The sequence below is a fragment of the Acomys russatus genome, chromosome 29 (genome assembly GCF_903995435.1).
Source record: "Acomys russatus chromosome 29, mAcoRus1.1, whole genome shotgun sequence".
Classification (NCBI taxonomy): domain Eukaryota; kingdom Metazoa; phylum Chordata; class Mammalia; order Rodentia; family Muridae; genus Acomys; species Acomys russatus.
In genome coordinates, this window is record NC_067165.1 from 14,933,204 (window position 1) to 14,949,645 (window position 16,442).

Below are 16,442 nucleotides of genomic sequence, written 5' to 3' on the forward strand. Positions count from 1 at the left end.
CTGTTCACAGGAAATGGAACAAAGATGGAGTAGGTGAGGACTAGAGGAATGACCCAGCTGTTAAGAGCACTGGCTGCACTGAGCACCAGGCTCAGTTCCCAGCACTCAGTTGACAACCACCTGAAACTCCAGCTCCAGGCTGTCCATCACCATTTTCTGGCCTCTGTAGGCACTGCACTCATACACACACCCACACAAAGACAGACATTGGCATAAATATGTGTAAATATACACATAATTAAAAATAAAATAGGTCTTTAAAAAAGCCAGGTGTGGTGGTGCACACCTTTAATCCCAGCACTCAGGAGGCAGAAGCAGGTGGGTCGATGTGAGTTTGAGCTCAGCCTGGTCTAGGTCAACCAAGGCTATACAGAGAAACCCTGTCTCGAAAAACAAACAAACAAACAAACAAAAAGCAAGGCATGGTAACACATACCTTTAGTCCCAGCACTCAGGAGACAGAGGCAAGCAGATACCTCTGAGTTTGACATCAACCTGCTCTACATAGCAAGTTCCAGGCTAGCCACAGCTCCAATCTAAGACTTTGTCTTGAACACACACACACACACACACACACACACACACACACACACACACACACACACGAGAAGGATGAATGAGAGCCAGTGTCCATGGAGATAGTGATGGTGGCTTTGCCTTGGGAATAAGGACGGCTCGTTATTTGTCTCCAGAGGAAAGAATGCAGGGGTTGGTGCGTTTGGTAAGTGTGGGGTTCTTTGGGGAGCAGGAAAGGGCGATGAGAGTGAAAGCGCAGGCGATGGAGGCTTGAGGGGAATGGGTCTGAAATAGTCTAGTTCCCAGAGGATGGAAACTGACGTGGCCAGGGGCATGCTGGGCGACAGCTGGGTGGCAGTGAGGCTTCACTGGGGACAGACACCCGACAGCAAGCGGCGCTGACCACATGTTTGCCAGCCCTGGGTGACTTCTGGGCGAGGCCCAGAAGATGGAGAGTTGCAGTTAAATGGGCCAGGGCTTTGCTCAGCAGCTAAAGTGGAGGCAAAGGAGTGTGGGGGGTTCTAGGTCCTAGGGCACAGGTTATAGTGACTGGCCTGGCTTTAAGCTGTGTGAAAAGGTAATCCCAGCACTTGGGAGGCTGAGGCCAACCTGGGCCTCAGACTGATCCTGACTCAGAGTAAATGAGAACTGGCAGAGGGTAAGCGACTTTGAAAGGCATCTAAGGCAACTGGGTTAGCGTTTCTGTGGTTGAATGTGAGCTTCCGGAAGTATAAGGGAAGCAATGATTAGAGAGTAGAAGGCCGGGGACAGACCAGAGAGAGGCTGCTCTTACAGGTGATGACAGCCCGGGGAATTACTATGGAAGGCCGAAGTAGGACGGACGGCCAGAGATCTCTGGAGTCAATTGCTGAAGAACTGGCAAGCCAGAATACTGGGACAGTCATCTTCAAGAACCATCCAATAATCAGCACTCGGGAGGCAGAAGCAGGCAGATCTGTGTAAGTTCGAGGCCAGCCTTGCCTACAAAGTGGGTCCAGGACAGCCAAAGTCACACAGAGAAACCCTGTCTTGAAAAAACAAAACCAAACAAACAAACAGAAAAAAACCAGCCATGTCAGGATTTGTCAGGTGACCCTGGGCAAGTCACTTGGCTTCTAGTACCACAGTCTTCATGTCTTGAGGATATTACTGTTTCTGCTTCTCCTGACTCAGACGCTAAGAACTGCATCGCATGTGCTGGGCAAACTGCACAGCTATGCGGTAACTCGGACCCGAAACCCTATACACATTAAAAGGCGCCCTTACTCTTTAGTCAATGAAACATTAGAAGCTGTGGCAGCAACAAGGTAATCTATGCACTGGGAGCCGCCCTCTGTTAGTGCTGTTCTGTGTGACAATGGACAGGGAGCACTGTAGACCTTTCCACCTCTCTTCCACCACCCCCCCTTTCTTTTCTTCCCTTCCCTCCCTTTCAAAAAAGCAGGAAGCATATCCCCTCCTACGTGAGCAGATAGTAGGGAAAAAATAAAAGGACATGCAGCCTCCAGTGTTGTAGGACCTGCTGACCACAAGTGTCCAGTTACACACGGGTAAGTGTGACCCTTTGCTCCCATTTAAACTACTAGCTAGGGCTGAGGGATGACTGCAGGGGGCCAACAGCAGCCCTGGGAGGGCAGCCCGGATACTTTCTGGTTTCCATCTTGGGGCCTAGAGTCAGGTTTGTGAAGGGAATGTTCAGACTGGGCCTTTAGGCACCAAACACCCATCTCCCAGCGGCCTCCTTTAGGGGTAGAGGCATAGAGTTCTCTGCCTCAGGTGTGCTTCCGGAGTGTAAGCATGCCAACACGAGGGCAGCAGGGTTATTGCAATGCTGAGCAAGTGCTGGGAGTAAGGGTGTGTGCTACCATGCGTGGCTAAAATGAAGTCTTTTTTTTTTTTTTTTTAAGTATTTTAAAGTTTGAAGTTGTTAAATTATTCCTTTTATCCATCCTTCATAATATGGATCCAATTAAATGATGAATTCAAGAATCCAAGAGGGAAAAATTGGTCAAAAAAATCAGCTTGGGGCTGCAGAGATGGCTCAGCAGTTAAAAGCACTGACTGTTTGTTCTTCCAAAGGTCCCCAGTTCAGTTCCCAGTATGCACATAACAGTTCACAACATTAACTCCAATATCTGATGGCCCGGCACAGTCTACAGGTAGGCAAAACATTAATCACATGAAATAGAACTAAATAAGTCAACAAAAGGATCACACACACATATCCACAAACTATCTTTACTTATGAAGCCGGACAACCCGGAGGATAATAAGTGGTGTTTGTGATAATAAAGTTGAACATGGCTCCCTAAAAACAAAACAAAAACCTAGAGAAAATTACATAGCACTTTATCCCACTGGAATATGCCTCAGCATTAGCAAAGAATTAAGCTCACAGTTGTAGACCTGAGTTTTCCAAAATTGTGGTTTTCATATGAAATCCCACATTTAAAAAAATGCATGTATGCTGGGCGTGGTGGTGCACGCCTTTAATCCCAGCACTCGGGAGGCAGAGGCAGGCGGATCTCTATGAGTTCAAGGCTATCCTGGCTGGCCTACAAAGCTAGTCTAGGACAGCCAAGGCTACACAGAGAAACCCTGTCTCAAAAAGCCAAAAAAAAAAAAAAAAAGCATGTATGAGCCCAGAGAGGTCAAAAAGGGTACAAGATCCCCAAAGCTGGGGTGCACCGACATGTTGATGCCAGAAACAATCTAGGTCCTCTGCAAAAGGAGCCCAGGCTCTTAACTGCTGAGCTGTCTTTCCAGCCCCTGAGAAGTACATTCCTCTATCCCTGCCCCAGGACCAGGATGTTTCCTCTAAGAGACAGGCACATTCCAGTTCTTACGTCAGGAGAACCCAGTGGAGCCACCGTAGCTTGTGTGCTGCCCTTCCGTGCTACAAATGAGATGGCTTTGTAAGGACTAAACCCTGCCCTTGGGGCCACACCTTGAAAAGCAGGATTCCTCATGGGACCCCACTCAGGCGTGGAGCAGTGCTTTGGGAACAGAAGCGCCACCTTCTGGGTTTAGACAGAAAACTGTCGAGACTCCCTGCCTTGATTCCTGTGCTGAAAGTGCTTTCACGTCATCCTTGCCTCTGTGCTTACGTGAAAGCCCAGGAAGAGTCTCATACACTGCTTTCCAGGAAATAAGGATGCTGAATGGTGAGCTGGCAACCGAGCCCTGAGCTGTGCCACAAACACCTCTCTTAAAACTTAAAATGCAGAGCCGGGCAGTGGTGGCACACACCTTTAATCCCAGCACTCAGGAGGCAGAGGCTGGTGGATCGCTATGAGTTCGAGGCCAGCCTGGTCTACAAAGCAAGTCCAGGACAGTCAAGGCTACACAGAGAAACCCTGTCTCAAAGAAAACAAAAACAAAAAAAACCTTCAAAGGCTGACATGTTGCAGAGGAGCTCAGGTGCCATCATGGGGGAGGTGGCAGAATTATCCAACAGTCCTTTGGATGTCCCACCTAAAGACAGACTCCAGAGTGATACTGGGGCTCCCTGGTTCTTCTCCATAAGTCACAACTTTATATGATATAACAGTGTGCAGTATTTCTGTCTTGTTTGTGTTTTAAAAGGCAAGATTGGAGTTTACTGTTTGAGAACTTAGAAAATATACATAATGAGATCCTAGAAGCCATATTCTTGGACTTTCTGTTGGTAGACAGCAATTGTTGGACTAGCTGGACCACAGCCTGTAAGCCACTCTGATAAATCACATATACATATACACATATATGAGATTTATTAGAGTGGATTGCAGGCCTACAGATACACATTTATTATATAAATACTATATTAATATAGAGGTATATAGATGATAGAAATTACAGAGAGAGAGAGACAGATAGATGATTGATAGAGATTCGTCCTATCCCCTCTGCTCCTGACTAATACACCAGTTGATACAATCAATCAATATTTTTGAGATAGAGTCTCATGTGTCCAAGGCTGGGTTTGAGTTTCAGCCCAAAACTTACCTTGGAAACAAAAGTCTATCCTACATTACTGATTCAAGTATTACCCAAAAGGTAGTCTGAACCCTTAATAAGGAGAAAGAAGCAAAGGCTTATGGGCCCACTGTGGGTCGATATGATACAAGGCAAGAGAGGACGTGCACCAAGCATATGATAATACAGGCACCAGAAGAGCTTTAGTTAGGGTAAGCAGGTCTTGGTCCAGCTTGCTAAGCGTAGCGCCCTCAGAGGGTGAAGCTATGGTTTCCCCGTGCAAGAGCTTAATACACATTCCTTCCCCCACAGGGCATCTGGGAAGAAGATGTAGGAAAGTGACCAAGTCAGGCAGTAAAAGGCGGTGAGCGAGAACGGGGAGAAAACCAGCATGATGATACCTGTCAAGAGAAAAGCAGATACTCAGCTTCACGTGGGGCCGCACATGCTCCTCCTACCCAACGCTGTCCCTCACAGGCCACTCACCGAGCTGAGGAAACAGCCACAAGAGAGGCAGGAGCCTCGTGTTTAAGTTCAGTTTAGTAAGTGTATGTAAGTCCCCAGTTGGAAGCTAATGCAATCTCAGGTCCATTCTGGTATCTCTGACTAGAAGCCAAGTCCTGGCCAAGACTGAATTCAGAGACCAGAGCCTTTTCAATGGAAAACAACAAAACTACAAAAAACCCCAAAAAAACAAAAACAAAAACCTCCCTAATTGTGAGTTTATCATGTCTAAGACTGCTTACAGAGTGGCCTTAGCTCCCCCACCAATGACTGAGTGGTCACAGTGCCTCACTGTGCCCAGACTGTGCAAGTCCACAGTCTGTGATGACACCTCTCTCTAGTTTGGTATTTGGTCCCTGCTGGGCAGAGGGTGCCCATGTGAGTCTCTGATGACCGTCCCTGGAAGACAGTGCTTCTTGTGAGTGACCACAGCTCAGGGCCTGAGGACGTAAGTGTGACTCTCTCACGCACCTGGAGAGGACTCTGGGGAGCTAGCATTTCCCTCTGTTGATTTCGAACTACATCCTTGGTTGGTTGGTTTGCTTTTTGTTTGGGGTTTGGTTGGTTTGGGTTTTTTGTTTTGTTTTGTTAGTTTTTCAAGAAAGTTTCTCTATAGCCCTGGCTGTGCTGGAACTAGCTGTGTAGACCAGGCTAGACTAGAACTCAAAGATCTGCCCGCCTCTGCCTCCTGAGTGCTGGGATTAAAGGCGTGTGCCACCACACTCAGTCATATGCTTGTGTTCTAACCAGTCTTAGCTATGAATACAACAACGCGCTGAGACCTGAGGCCCCTCCTAGCAAATCACTGACCTCGATGTAGTCTCAGGTACTCCCAAGGTAGCCTGAATTTCAGATGAACACTGTCAGGCACAGGGACTCCAAAGTCAGTGGCACATCTACTCAGTACTAGGTACTCTACTGGGTGCCATCTACTCAGTACTGGGTACTCTGCTAGGTACCACAAGTTGTTTCACAACACACCCATGACTTAGATTACATCTATTTTCTCATAGAAGACAGAGGGGAAGTAGCCTGCACAAAGGCCTGATTCAAGTCCAAGTCGGCCTGACCTTTAAAAACAAGACATTCTGCCTCAGTTAACAAGAATATAGGGCATCAATAGTCTCATGCCAGGATCTCATGTAGCCCAGGCTGGCCTCAAACTTACTATGTAGCTGAGGATGACTTTGAACTTCTGATCCTTCTGCCACCACCCCCCCTCTGCCCCCGAGTGCTGAGGTCGCAGGTGTGCACCACCACAGTGTGTGCAGTACTAAAGATCAGCCCCCAGGGATCTACCAACTGTGGAACATCCCCAGCCTGACCACTATGTGTTCTGTGAGAGCCTGTTAGATCACGACAGGTGGCCTAACAAAAGGTCACTTCTGGGGAAAAGAATGAGTTAAGGAGATGTGTTAGAGTTTTGGAATACTGCAACTGAAGACTAGTCAGTGATCTGCTGAGGCGAGGAGGTGATGCTTAAAGCCAGAAGTATCCTAAAAAATAGAGGGCCATGGGCCAGCTTCTCAAAGCCTGGAGCTCTGCAGGGAAGAGGTTGTGGTCTAAGGTGACCCGCTGCTCCCCAGGCAAGCAGGCCACCAACACTATCACCTTTGAAGTGTGCACAATCCTGGCATTATCTGGGGTCAGTCGATGAGGTGCAGTTTCCTCCTTGACTCATACAGCAAAGAAACCCTGGGGTCTCATGCTAAGTGTGTGGTTTATTTTGAGCAAAGGGATCAACTGTAGGAGCAATGACTTCTGAGAGAAACACTTGCTATGGGTTAGGAGAGGGGAGGTGGAAAAGATGGAGCCAGGGATTGCCACTTACAGGCCAGAAGCCTACCAAAGAATCACCTCATGTCTTCATTCAATCCTAATGAACCAGCCAGGCGTGGTGGCTCACACCTTTAATCCCAGCACTCGGGAGGCAGAGGCAGGTGGATCATTGTGAGTTTGAGGCCAGCCTGGTGAGTCCAGGACATCCAAGGCTACGCAGAGAAATCCTGCCTCAAAAAACAAACAAACAAAAATCCTAGTGAACCTGCAAGCAAGGAACTTGGGGCTATAATTATACATGATGAAAACTGAGCTCAAAATGGTGAACTATTAGCCCAAGTTTATATAGCAGTCGTGTGCAGAAGTCAGAGCTTCACTGAGGTACACTTAGCTGCAGACCCAGACTCTCCTCCCACTCTGCCTCTGCCATTTGGGCACAGGAGAGCCAGCTCCCAGAACTTGGGCATGGATGTTGTACTAATGCCACCTAAGATATAAATCTGAAACAGACTGTGACAACCCACAGTGGATTCACAGCAAAGTTATAATGGAGGAACCTCCAGTCCCCAGGGATGCTTGTCTTGTTCATGTGCACACATTATAAAAGAAAACCTAATCCTCCTGGAAGGAAGCCCTACCTCAGGGCGAACTCTGGGACCTCTCCCAAGGCTGGAACCTCCACTCAGTTGTTCACGCTTGAACTCCTCCCTGCCTCCCCCCACCTGTATCAAGTCCAGCGCCAACACCTCTCAAACCCAGTTGCTTCTCTTCATCCATCACACCGCCATCTCCCATCTGAACCCTCCTGGTACTCTGTTGTCTGTTCTCCACACTGCAGACCAAGCGATGCCTGGAAGCTGCTGCCCTGACCATACCACTCCTGCCTGGGTTCCACCCAAGGCATCTCATCTGCCTTTAGGATCAGATCTGAAATCCTGCCCAGTCTGCCCATCAGATCTGAAATCCTGCCCAGTCTGCCCATCAGATCTGAAATCCTGCCCAGTCTGCCCATCAGATCTCAAATCCTGCCCAGTCTGCCCATCAGATCTCAAATCCTGCCCAGTCTGCCCACTCTGCCCACTTCATTTGCCTAAGCTTTTGCCACTGGCTTTCCACACAAGTTCAGCCACATTGCTCCACTAATACTCCCAACACCTTCTCGGCCTCCAGTCACCACAAAGCTGTATCCTCGGCCTGAACCACCCTTCCTGCTCATCTCTCAGAGCTCACGTAAACATCCCTCCTTTAGGAGTATTTGCTCCTCTCACATCATCACAGTCTAAGTGAGTCATGGTCGGAGAGTACCCTGTGCCTTCCAGGGCGTCAGAGCCATTTGTAGTTCTTATTTATTTTTGTCACAGAGCTTCACTCTATGGCTCAGGCTTGCCTGGAACTCACTGTATTTTGAACTTGCAATGATCCTCCAGCCTCAGCATTCTAAGAAGCAGGATTATATACATAAGCCATATACCCAGCTTTGTTTGCAATTATTTCTGCCATTTTTATTTATTAGTTTGTTTTGGTTTTGAGTAACCAAAAGTAGACAAGGGCTATCTCTATTTTACCAGACTGACTCCCAGTACCTGGCACACGTGCTCCCTAACATCTACTGAACTCATTAACAGTAGGTAGATATCTACTGAGCACAGCCTAATTCTATGCACTGGAAACCAGAGCATGAAGAAAACAATCCTCTGTGCAGGTGAGCACATTTAGTGTCTTTGGACATTGAAAACACAGCAACTATGTACTGTTGGATAACAACAAATTCGATGGTGAAAAGTACCTGACAGCAAAGCCCATGGGCAACGCTACGGTGAGACGCAGTGTGGCCATACACATGGTGGCAGGTACTTCAACTCACCTCCCAGGTAAACTCCTTTTTTCCAGTTCTCCGACTGCAGGATTTCGTCATGTGGGTAGCAGCTCTGGTCGATCATGAACAGAATCATGAGGGAAGCCATGCAACAGAGAACGAAAGTGTTGCCCTTGGTCAGAAGGCAGGTGGAGGCCAAAACACAGGAGGCGTAGGGGCAGGGCAGGCCCTTGTATGCAGAGGGAGCTCCTCCTAAGGAAAGACCATGGCACCAGCTGCTTCCTGGCCCTAAGGAAACCTGTCACTTTGGGTCTCCTCTCTCCCTGAGCTGTCACATTCCCTTTGCCCAGGGGTGTGGAGGTATCTGGTTGTCCACAGCGGATGTTGTGTAGGTTTGAGTTCGTGTTGGTTTCTGGGGCACAGTGGGTACCCAGAGTAGACCAGGAGTGCCCATGCCCTAAAGGGTCCTTGGAAGGCCAGTCTGAGCTCAGTGGTGGGACTGTACCCCCTTTCTGTGTGGTCTTAGGAAGGCATCTGCTTTCACTCTAGCACAGTTTCTCTTGTTTGGGGGAACTGGCATGAAGCAATGCTCCATGCAAAGATATTACAAGAGAGACATAGCTGCTGCCGAAGGAAGGCCGTCTCCCAGCCCAGGCCTCTGCCAGTACAGCCCTCAACCTCCAACAGCGCAGGGATCCTGAGGAAGAAGAGGAGTCCCTGGGTGAGCCCTGGCTTCTGACTCCCAGCGGCTTCTCCTGCCCCTTGATCCCTGCCACAGTCCTAAGATGAACTGAGTTCCACTCACCAGTTTGACAAAAACACAGGCGGAAAGAAGTGGTTAGCACATAGATGATGGCCAGGAACCCATTCAGAGGCCCGTCCACGCCGAGGAGCAGAGCCGAGGCCAGGCCAAAGGTGGTGAAGACAGCCAAGTCGTTCAGCTCCAGTCCTGCTTCAGAGGCCAAGGGTAATCCGTAAGCACGTGTCCTGCACCCGAGCCCAGCCTGGAGCAGTGACTGTTGGGGTGCTAGGGTCTAGGAGAGCAGCAGCTGCTCCCCAAAGGTGGCCTGTGGAGCAAACCCCAGCTCTGCTTCTGCTGGTCCTCGTCACTCAACATGCAAGACTCAGCACGCACGTTCACAGGCCTCGGGACCTTTTTCAGGCAAAAGCTTCTATGGAAACATTTCAAAGTATCCCGAACCAGCTGCTTTGCCTGGGGTTGTTTCTCATCTCCTCACGGACCCTCCCCATCCTCTCCACTTCACTATTGAAGCTATAGAGAACACTCTTCACTTAGAATGAAGGCGATCCCAATGAACACGTGGTAAGCAAGACATCGCCTGAGGGAGTGAAAGTGAGCCAGAGCTCCTGACACTCGAGATGATCACAGTAGTGCACGACAGAGTAGAAGCACAAGAACAAAATCTTTAGCAAAATGGCATAAATCAAAAGGAGAGCAAAGGGAATTAAAACGGAGAGGCGAGGAAGACGGGAACTAAACACTGGGACGAGGACCAGATGCGGTAGAGAACCAGCCCTGGCTGCAGACAGCCTGACTCCCGCAGGGGCAAGGCTGCTTCTGCTATCCCCTTGGGCGTGCGAGCAGTGGGGAGTAACTGAGGTAGCCTGAGATGGATGCTCCGCACGCTAGGGATTAGAGGGGGCCTGAGGTCTAGACTCACCCACTTTGTGGCAGATGTGGAGGTATCTGGTCATTGTCCCTATTGCCATGTCTAACAGGAAGCTGATCAGAAGCATCCAGGAAGCACAGTGGGATTTCCTAGAGCGCAGGCCAGCAGGGGAACTTCTTGTAGTATCCGCTGGACAGGTCCCCCACTCGATACCCACTCTTCACAAATTCCTACACCCACACACACAAGCACACCCAAGTGCACTCTCTGCAGTCACATCCCTTCTGGTATAAACTGCTTTAATTGTTTTAGACACACCCTCATATGTGACTTTATTCCTCCCAAACTCCCAACACATGCCAACGTCCCTTCTAGCTCTTAAGGCCCAGATATATTTGGTAGAACAGGTTCCTTCCTAGTTCCGGGTGCAGCCTCTACCACCATCTCACTGTGACTTTTCAGATAAATTGCTTCTTGTTCCTCTAGGTCTTTTTCTCCTACTTGTGAAGTGAAGAATTTATTCTAAGTGATTTGCTCTTATTTCTTCTCTTCCCCCTCCCTCTCTCCTTTCCTTTCTTTTATTCAGTGGGGTTTGAATAAGAATGTCCCCCAGCTGGCGATGATGGCACACGCCTTTAGTCCCAGCACTCAGGAGGGAGAGGCAGGCAGGGATCTTCGTGAGTTCGAAGCCAGCCTGGTCTACAAAGTGAATCCAGGACAGCCAAAGCTACACAGAGAAACCCTGTCTCGAAAACAAACAAACAAAAAGAATGGCCCCCATAAGCTCCTGTGTCCAAATACTTGGTCCCCAGTTGGTGAAAATGTTTGGGAAGGATTAGGAGGTGTGGCCTTGCTGGACAAGGTTGTCACAAGGACAAACTCTGAGGTTTCAAAAGACTTCTGCCATTGCCAGTGTTCCCCCCTCCCTCTCCAGCTTTCAGATCAAGATGTAAGTTCTCAGCTATTTCTCCTGCATGCCTTTGCTCTGCAGTCATGAACTCTGTGCCTATAAAACTGTAAGCCCAACTAAACGCTTTCTTTTATGTTTTCTTTGTCGTGGAGTTTTAGCACAGCAATATTAAAAGTAATTAAGACACCTGCTCCCCAGGATCTGTCCACCCAATTTTTTGAGACAGGGACTCTCCCTGGACCTGGGGCTCACTGGATTGGCAAGGCTGGATGGTCAGTGAGCCCCATAGATACTCCTCCTCTGCCTCCCTGAGTGCACAATACCTCAGCTTTCTTATGAGAACTGAACTCAAACCTTCACAATTGTGCCACAAACCCTTTACCAACTGAGCTATCTCCCCAGGCCCTGGCCTTGGGCTCGGAGCCTCCTGCCTCCACCTCCTAATGTCTGGGATTGCCTGCTTATGCCACCATACCTGGCTAAATTCTAACCTCCCTACTTTAGCCATGACTTCTAATCCTATGAAACCTTAATCCCAACTAAATGTGTTCTTTTTCCACCCCCAGTACTAGAGACTGAAGCTTGGGTCTCCTACAATGTAGGCAAGCACTCAGTTCAGAGTTTGTACATTCTTTCTGTTTCTGAGCTTAGTTTAATTCCATTTGACCTGAGATTGCCTTCTTTATGACTTCTAGTCTTTTATATGCCCAGAATGCAGTTTGTTTTAGTGACATCTCCAAGACAGCCTGAGAATAACATGCCTTCTGCTGTTCTTGGGCGAAGCATCCACAGGTGTCAATGACATCCTGACACTGGATGGTGCTGCCCAGCGTAACACGCTTGCTGACTTTCTGCGGATTAGCGCTAGGTGTTGGCAGCTCCAACTGTGGTATGGATCCACCAGTGTCTCCCCAAGTTCTCTGGAGTTTGATGTGTGGTAAGAATCTGTCAGTGCCTCCCACAGTTTCTCGAATTTGATACTGGCTCTACTCTAAGTGATTTCCCAGAGTTCCTCTGGCCCCACATTCTCCATTGCACCTTGTCCATCATGTGCTCCCAGGGTCCTCTGTGAGCAGACACACAGTCCAAAGCAAACCTGGCCACAGAGGCCACTGCCAGCTCTGCACTGGATTACAATGCTTAGATGGCCCAGCAGAAACAGAGAGCCTGATGTCCCCAAATGGCTCCAGCACTTGTGCAGACCACACCAGAGGACCAAAAGGGGCCTGAGGCTACATGAAAATAACAGACCCTATAATTGTAGCATAAAACTACCCTCCCAAAGCATTTGTTTAACTGAGTTTTTCCTGCCATAGATGTGCATTCTCCCACTTCGTTAGACTCTAAAACTCCATATTTATGGATAAGAAACAGATACAGAAAGAAGCCTTATGTTGGTCATGGAGAAGCAAGCACACCAGGAGGTGTCACAAAGGGTTTTCTTTAAAAAGCTGACTTGGGGGCTGGAGAGATGGCTCAGAGGTTAAGAGCACTACCTGCTCTTCCAAAGGTCCTGAGTTTCAATTCCCAGCAACCACACGGTGGCTCACAACCATCTATAATGTGATCTGATGCTCTTTTCTAACCTGCAGGTGTGCAGACAGAGCACTGTATACATACATACATACACACATACATACATTAAAATAAAAAGTAGATTTGCCAAAGGCCTTGAAATAGAACCCAACTTATAGTTACATAACTTGTTTCAGCTTTCTTGGTGGCACATGTACGTGTGACAGGATTTCCAAAACAGTGCTCATGTCTGAGAGTCAGACAAATCGTATGTCCTGATTCAAGAACCAGAAAATATAAGCAAAGCCAAGTGGGATGGCTCACACCTACAGTCCCAGCACTTGGAGGCTGCAGCGGAAGGCTCATAAGTTCAAGGACAGTCTAAGCTACATAATGAATTCAAGACCTGGGCTACAGGGTGGGAAAGAGAAGGTGAGAGGGAGGGAAGGGGAGGGGAAGGGAAGAAGAGGAGAAGAGAGGGAAGGAGGGAGAGGGAGAAAGAGACAGAGAGATAGACAGATACAGAGACAGAGAGGCTATGGGTAGTACTGTGCATCTTTTTTTCCCTCCTACAAGCCATTCTGACTTGCCATAGCTAAAGGAATAAGAAAAATTATAGCACAAATTCCTCCTGCTACACAGAGACTAAGGCTCAAATATAAGCTAGCTGAAGTCACATATCAGATTGTAGCAACATGGAGGTCAGTGTCCTGGTCCCTGACTTTGAGGCCACTATACTCTCCCCATCCCTGAATTGGTCCTTTGCCACAATGGCTAGGTCTCTGGAGCCTGGCCCTGCTTCCTCATGCCATAGGCTCCGGCTTTAGGCTAAGAGCAGGCTGTGCCCCCCACCTACCTGCTGAAGCTGCAGAAGATGGAGAAGAGCCCCAGGACCATGTGGGCCAGGGACAGGGCATTAATAAAATCTTTCCAGGAAAATTCAGCCGTCTGAGAAATGGTCTGCTCAGGGTCCATGATGATTTGACCTGTGGCCCAGGAGAGAGATGCACATGGCTCCCAAGCTCAAGGGGTCTCCAAAGAGGCTCCCAGAGACCCCATCCCAGATCTGCACCTTCCCCACGCTCTGTCTCACCCACTAGATTGAGAAGACAAGTCAGCAAGGAGACACTAGAGTTAAAGACAAGGTTCGGGAAAGTTTAGCAGTGGGGCAGATGACCTCGCATGGCCACCCCGTTCGCCTTCCCCTGGCCACACAGCACAGACACCCTCTCAAGAGCCTTGATGCCTCAAAGGCCTCTATCTGAGAGACGGAGCCTTGTCATAGACTAATGGCTCACTCCCTCAGGGACCTCAGGGAATACCACAACACTGTCCCATCTCCAACAGAGAAGGAAATCAACCTCACAGAATGGGTGTGACAACACCCAGTGGTTCCCCCAGCACCTTCTGCTGTGTTCCCACCCGTGGGCTGGGCCAGCTCAGAGAGTGTACTCTTTCCTCCCCCGTTTTATGAATGAGGAAACCCAAGTTTGGCAGATTGGAGACATCTGTTCAAAGTCGCCCACTAAGTGAACAGAACCAAATGCCAGCTGCTTGGTCCTCAATCTGCTGCTGTTCCTGCCGCGAGTTGAGACCCGGCAAGAGGAGGCAGGGGCTAGGACTAAGGAGTTCACTGAGCTGGCCTTACCAGACAGCCTCTGCATGCTGGGACAGCCATGTCCAGGCCTTTGACCATCCATGACATCTCTCACAACAGGAGGGAACCAGCTGGTCTACCCACCTTCACAAGCAGTCTTGACTCTGTTTTCATACCATGTCCAAACAAATGTGCTCCTTACACATAACTGTCTGCATCCTCTCTGAGACAGACAATCCCCACGAATAGGGGTAAAGACACCACATCAGCCACACATGTAACCCTGCCCTTGAGTGATGTGAGTAAATTCTCATTCTCATGCCCACTTTCTCTTTAAACCCTTCATTCATGTTGAGGCTCAGGCTTGGCCTCCAGACAGCCCCGACATGGCAGTGCACATCTTTAATCCCAGCACCTGGGAGGCAGAAGCAGGTGGAACTCTGTGAGTTCAAGGCCAGCCTGGTCTACATAGTGAACATCCAGGACAGCCAGAGCTATATAGTAAAACCCTGTCTCAAAAACAAAAATAACCAACAAAAAATTTTTTGGAAAGGATTGAGTCAAAGTATGTTCTTTTCAAGAAACCCTGCCGCCAACATGTCCAAGGCTGGAAGACTGTACTTGGGTTGGGCACTGGAGTACCCCAAGGCATCACTGCAGGGCTTGCTGTTCCCATAGGCAGTTCGCCTAAAGAATCAGTAGCAGTGTGACCAAAGCCATCAGGATTAACACCTAAGATAGGAGATAATGAAAGCCTAGGAAAGCTGGGATGGAAGAGGAGAAGAGCTGGCTTCACCATCCCATTCCATGAACCCACACGCCATCTCACCTGTGTCAAGGTGGCCAGTGGGACGGGATACCTCAGCTCCTGACCAGGTACCTGCTCACCTGCCAACCCATCTACCATCTCCTAGAAGAACAGCATCCCTGAGTCTCTGCCTCTCAGCACAGATCAGCAGGTGCCCAGTCTCCCAATAATCAGATGCTACCTCATCAAAGATGGTTTAGTCTTAATGATTAATCACCCACTACACTGTCTACCTGTTCACAAAGCACGTGGACACTGGGCTTCCCAGGGGCCCTGTGAGCTCAGTCGGGCAAGGGTTATCATCCCTGCTTGTGCATCCCAAGCAAGGCAAGCAACCAAGAGGGGAGCCTCGGAAGAGGTCACTCTGAAGTTACAGAATGAGACTCGACTCTGCCTTGAGTATTTCTTTCCTCTGTACTCTGCCATCTACCAACAAACAGGCCAGGATGTTGCCCCGGGCTCTATGCTTAGTTTGAGAGAATCCTCGTTGCCTTCAAAGAATGTCCAGCCAGTCTACCTCGGTAGAACAGTGGTTCTCAACCTGTGGGTTTCAAGCCCTTTGGGACTGAATGATCTTCACAGGGGTCGCACATCAGTGATCCTGTATACAGCTCATTACAGCAGCAACATTACAGTTAATGGAGTAGCAAGGAAAATTATTTTATGGCTGGGGGTCCTCACTCCTGCAGATGCTTGTTTAGGGGTCAGTTTGATGCTTGGTACTGTCGACACAGAGATTACCGAAGTGATTGATCTCTCAAGGAGCAGTCCCGCAGAGGATGCAACCCAGCACGGAAGAAAGAGGCGTGGCCATGTGAGCACGAGAGCGGCTGGGTTGGCTTGCCTCGGGAGGCTTTCCAGAGGAGGCGTAGAGCTGAAGCTGGCTCGTGCTCTGCCCTGAAGAAGCCATATGCCGGCTTCTCGAATCCAGGCCCACAGCAGCCCTACCTAGCTCTCCAGCTCGCACGCCCTCAGGGCCCTCCTTGGGTCTCGGATTGGCTCTTCCTGAGGAGCAGAGTTTGTAAGTGCCTGTCTTGGAAGGCTTCTTTGTGCTCCCCGAGTAACACCTGGCATTCTCTACGGGCTTCACCTACCTTGTCTTCCTTTTTTCCTAGAAGGGACACAACTTGACTGCAGACTGGGGTCCCCTGTGCCAAGTATGAGGCCTGACAATAAAAGTACCCAATGTTAGTTGTACAGTTGACCAGTCAGGTCCTCTCGAGCGCTGCCTCTAATATACCCAGAATGCAGCCCTCTTCACTGAAGCCTCTGAAAAGTCTTTTTTTTTTTTTTTTTTTTTTTTGGTGAAACCCGCTTCAGCACAGCAGGCCACAGCCCAATCCTTATCTTTCATTCACTCCGTCTTTCCAGATACCTCCCTGTATGGTAAATAGAAAAAGATTCATGTG

At 49.0% G+C, this 16,442-nt stretch overlaps 1 protein-coding gene across 1 annotated transcript; it reads right to left on the reverse strand.

Annotated features, from left to right (window-relative positions):
- Window positions 1-4,374: 4,374 nt before the first annotated feature.
- On the reverse strand, window positions 4,375-16,195 carry Tmem269 (transmembrane protein 269). The gene is made up of 6 exons (XM_051171901.1): window positions 16,128-16,195; window positions 13,485-13,614; window positions 10,255-10,352; window positions 9,378-9,521; window positions 8,621-8,824; window positions 4,375-4,874 (listed from the first exon to the last, which is right to left on the reverse strand). The coding sequence occupies exons 2-6, from the start codon at window positions 13,601-13,603 to the stop codon at window positions 4,738-4,740; spliced, it is 702 nt and encodes a 233-aa protein (XP_051027858.1). The 5' UTR covers window positions 13,604-13,614; window positions 16,128-16,195; the 3' UTR covers window positions 4,375-4,737.
- Between the last annotated feature and the right edge of the window lie 247 nt (window positions 16,196-16,442).

What these genes read in the sequence shown, in the direction of transcription:
- Tmem269 (XM_051171901.1), bottom strand. Translation starts at nt 13,603, where the DNA reads ATGGACCCTGAGCAGACCATTTCTCAGACGGCTGAATTTTCCTGGAAA. An exon ending in CCTGTGTTTTTGTCAAACTG is followed by an intron (nt 8,825 to 9,377) that starts GTGAGTGGAACT and finishes GTCTTTCCTTAG; the next exon opens with GAGGAGCTCCCTCTGCATAC. An exon ending in AAAAGGAGTTTACCTGGGAG is followed by an intron (nt 4,875 to 8,620) that starts GTGAGTTGAAGT and finishes TTCTCTTGACAG; the next exon opens with GTATCATCATGCTGGTTTTC.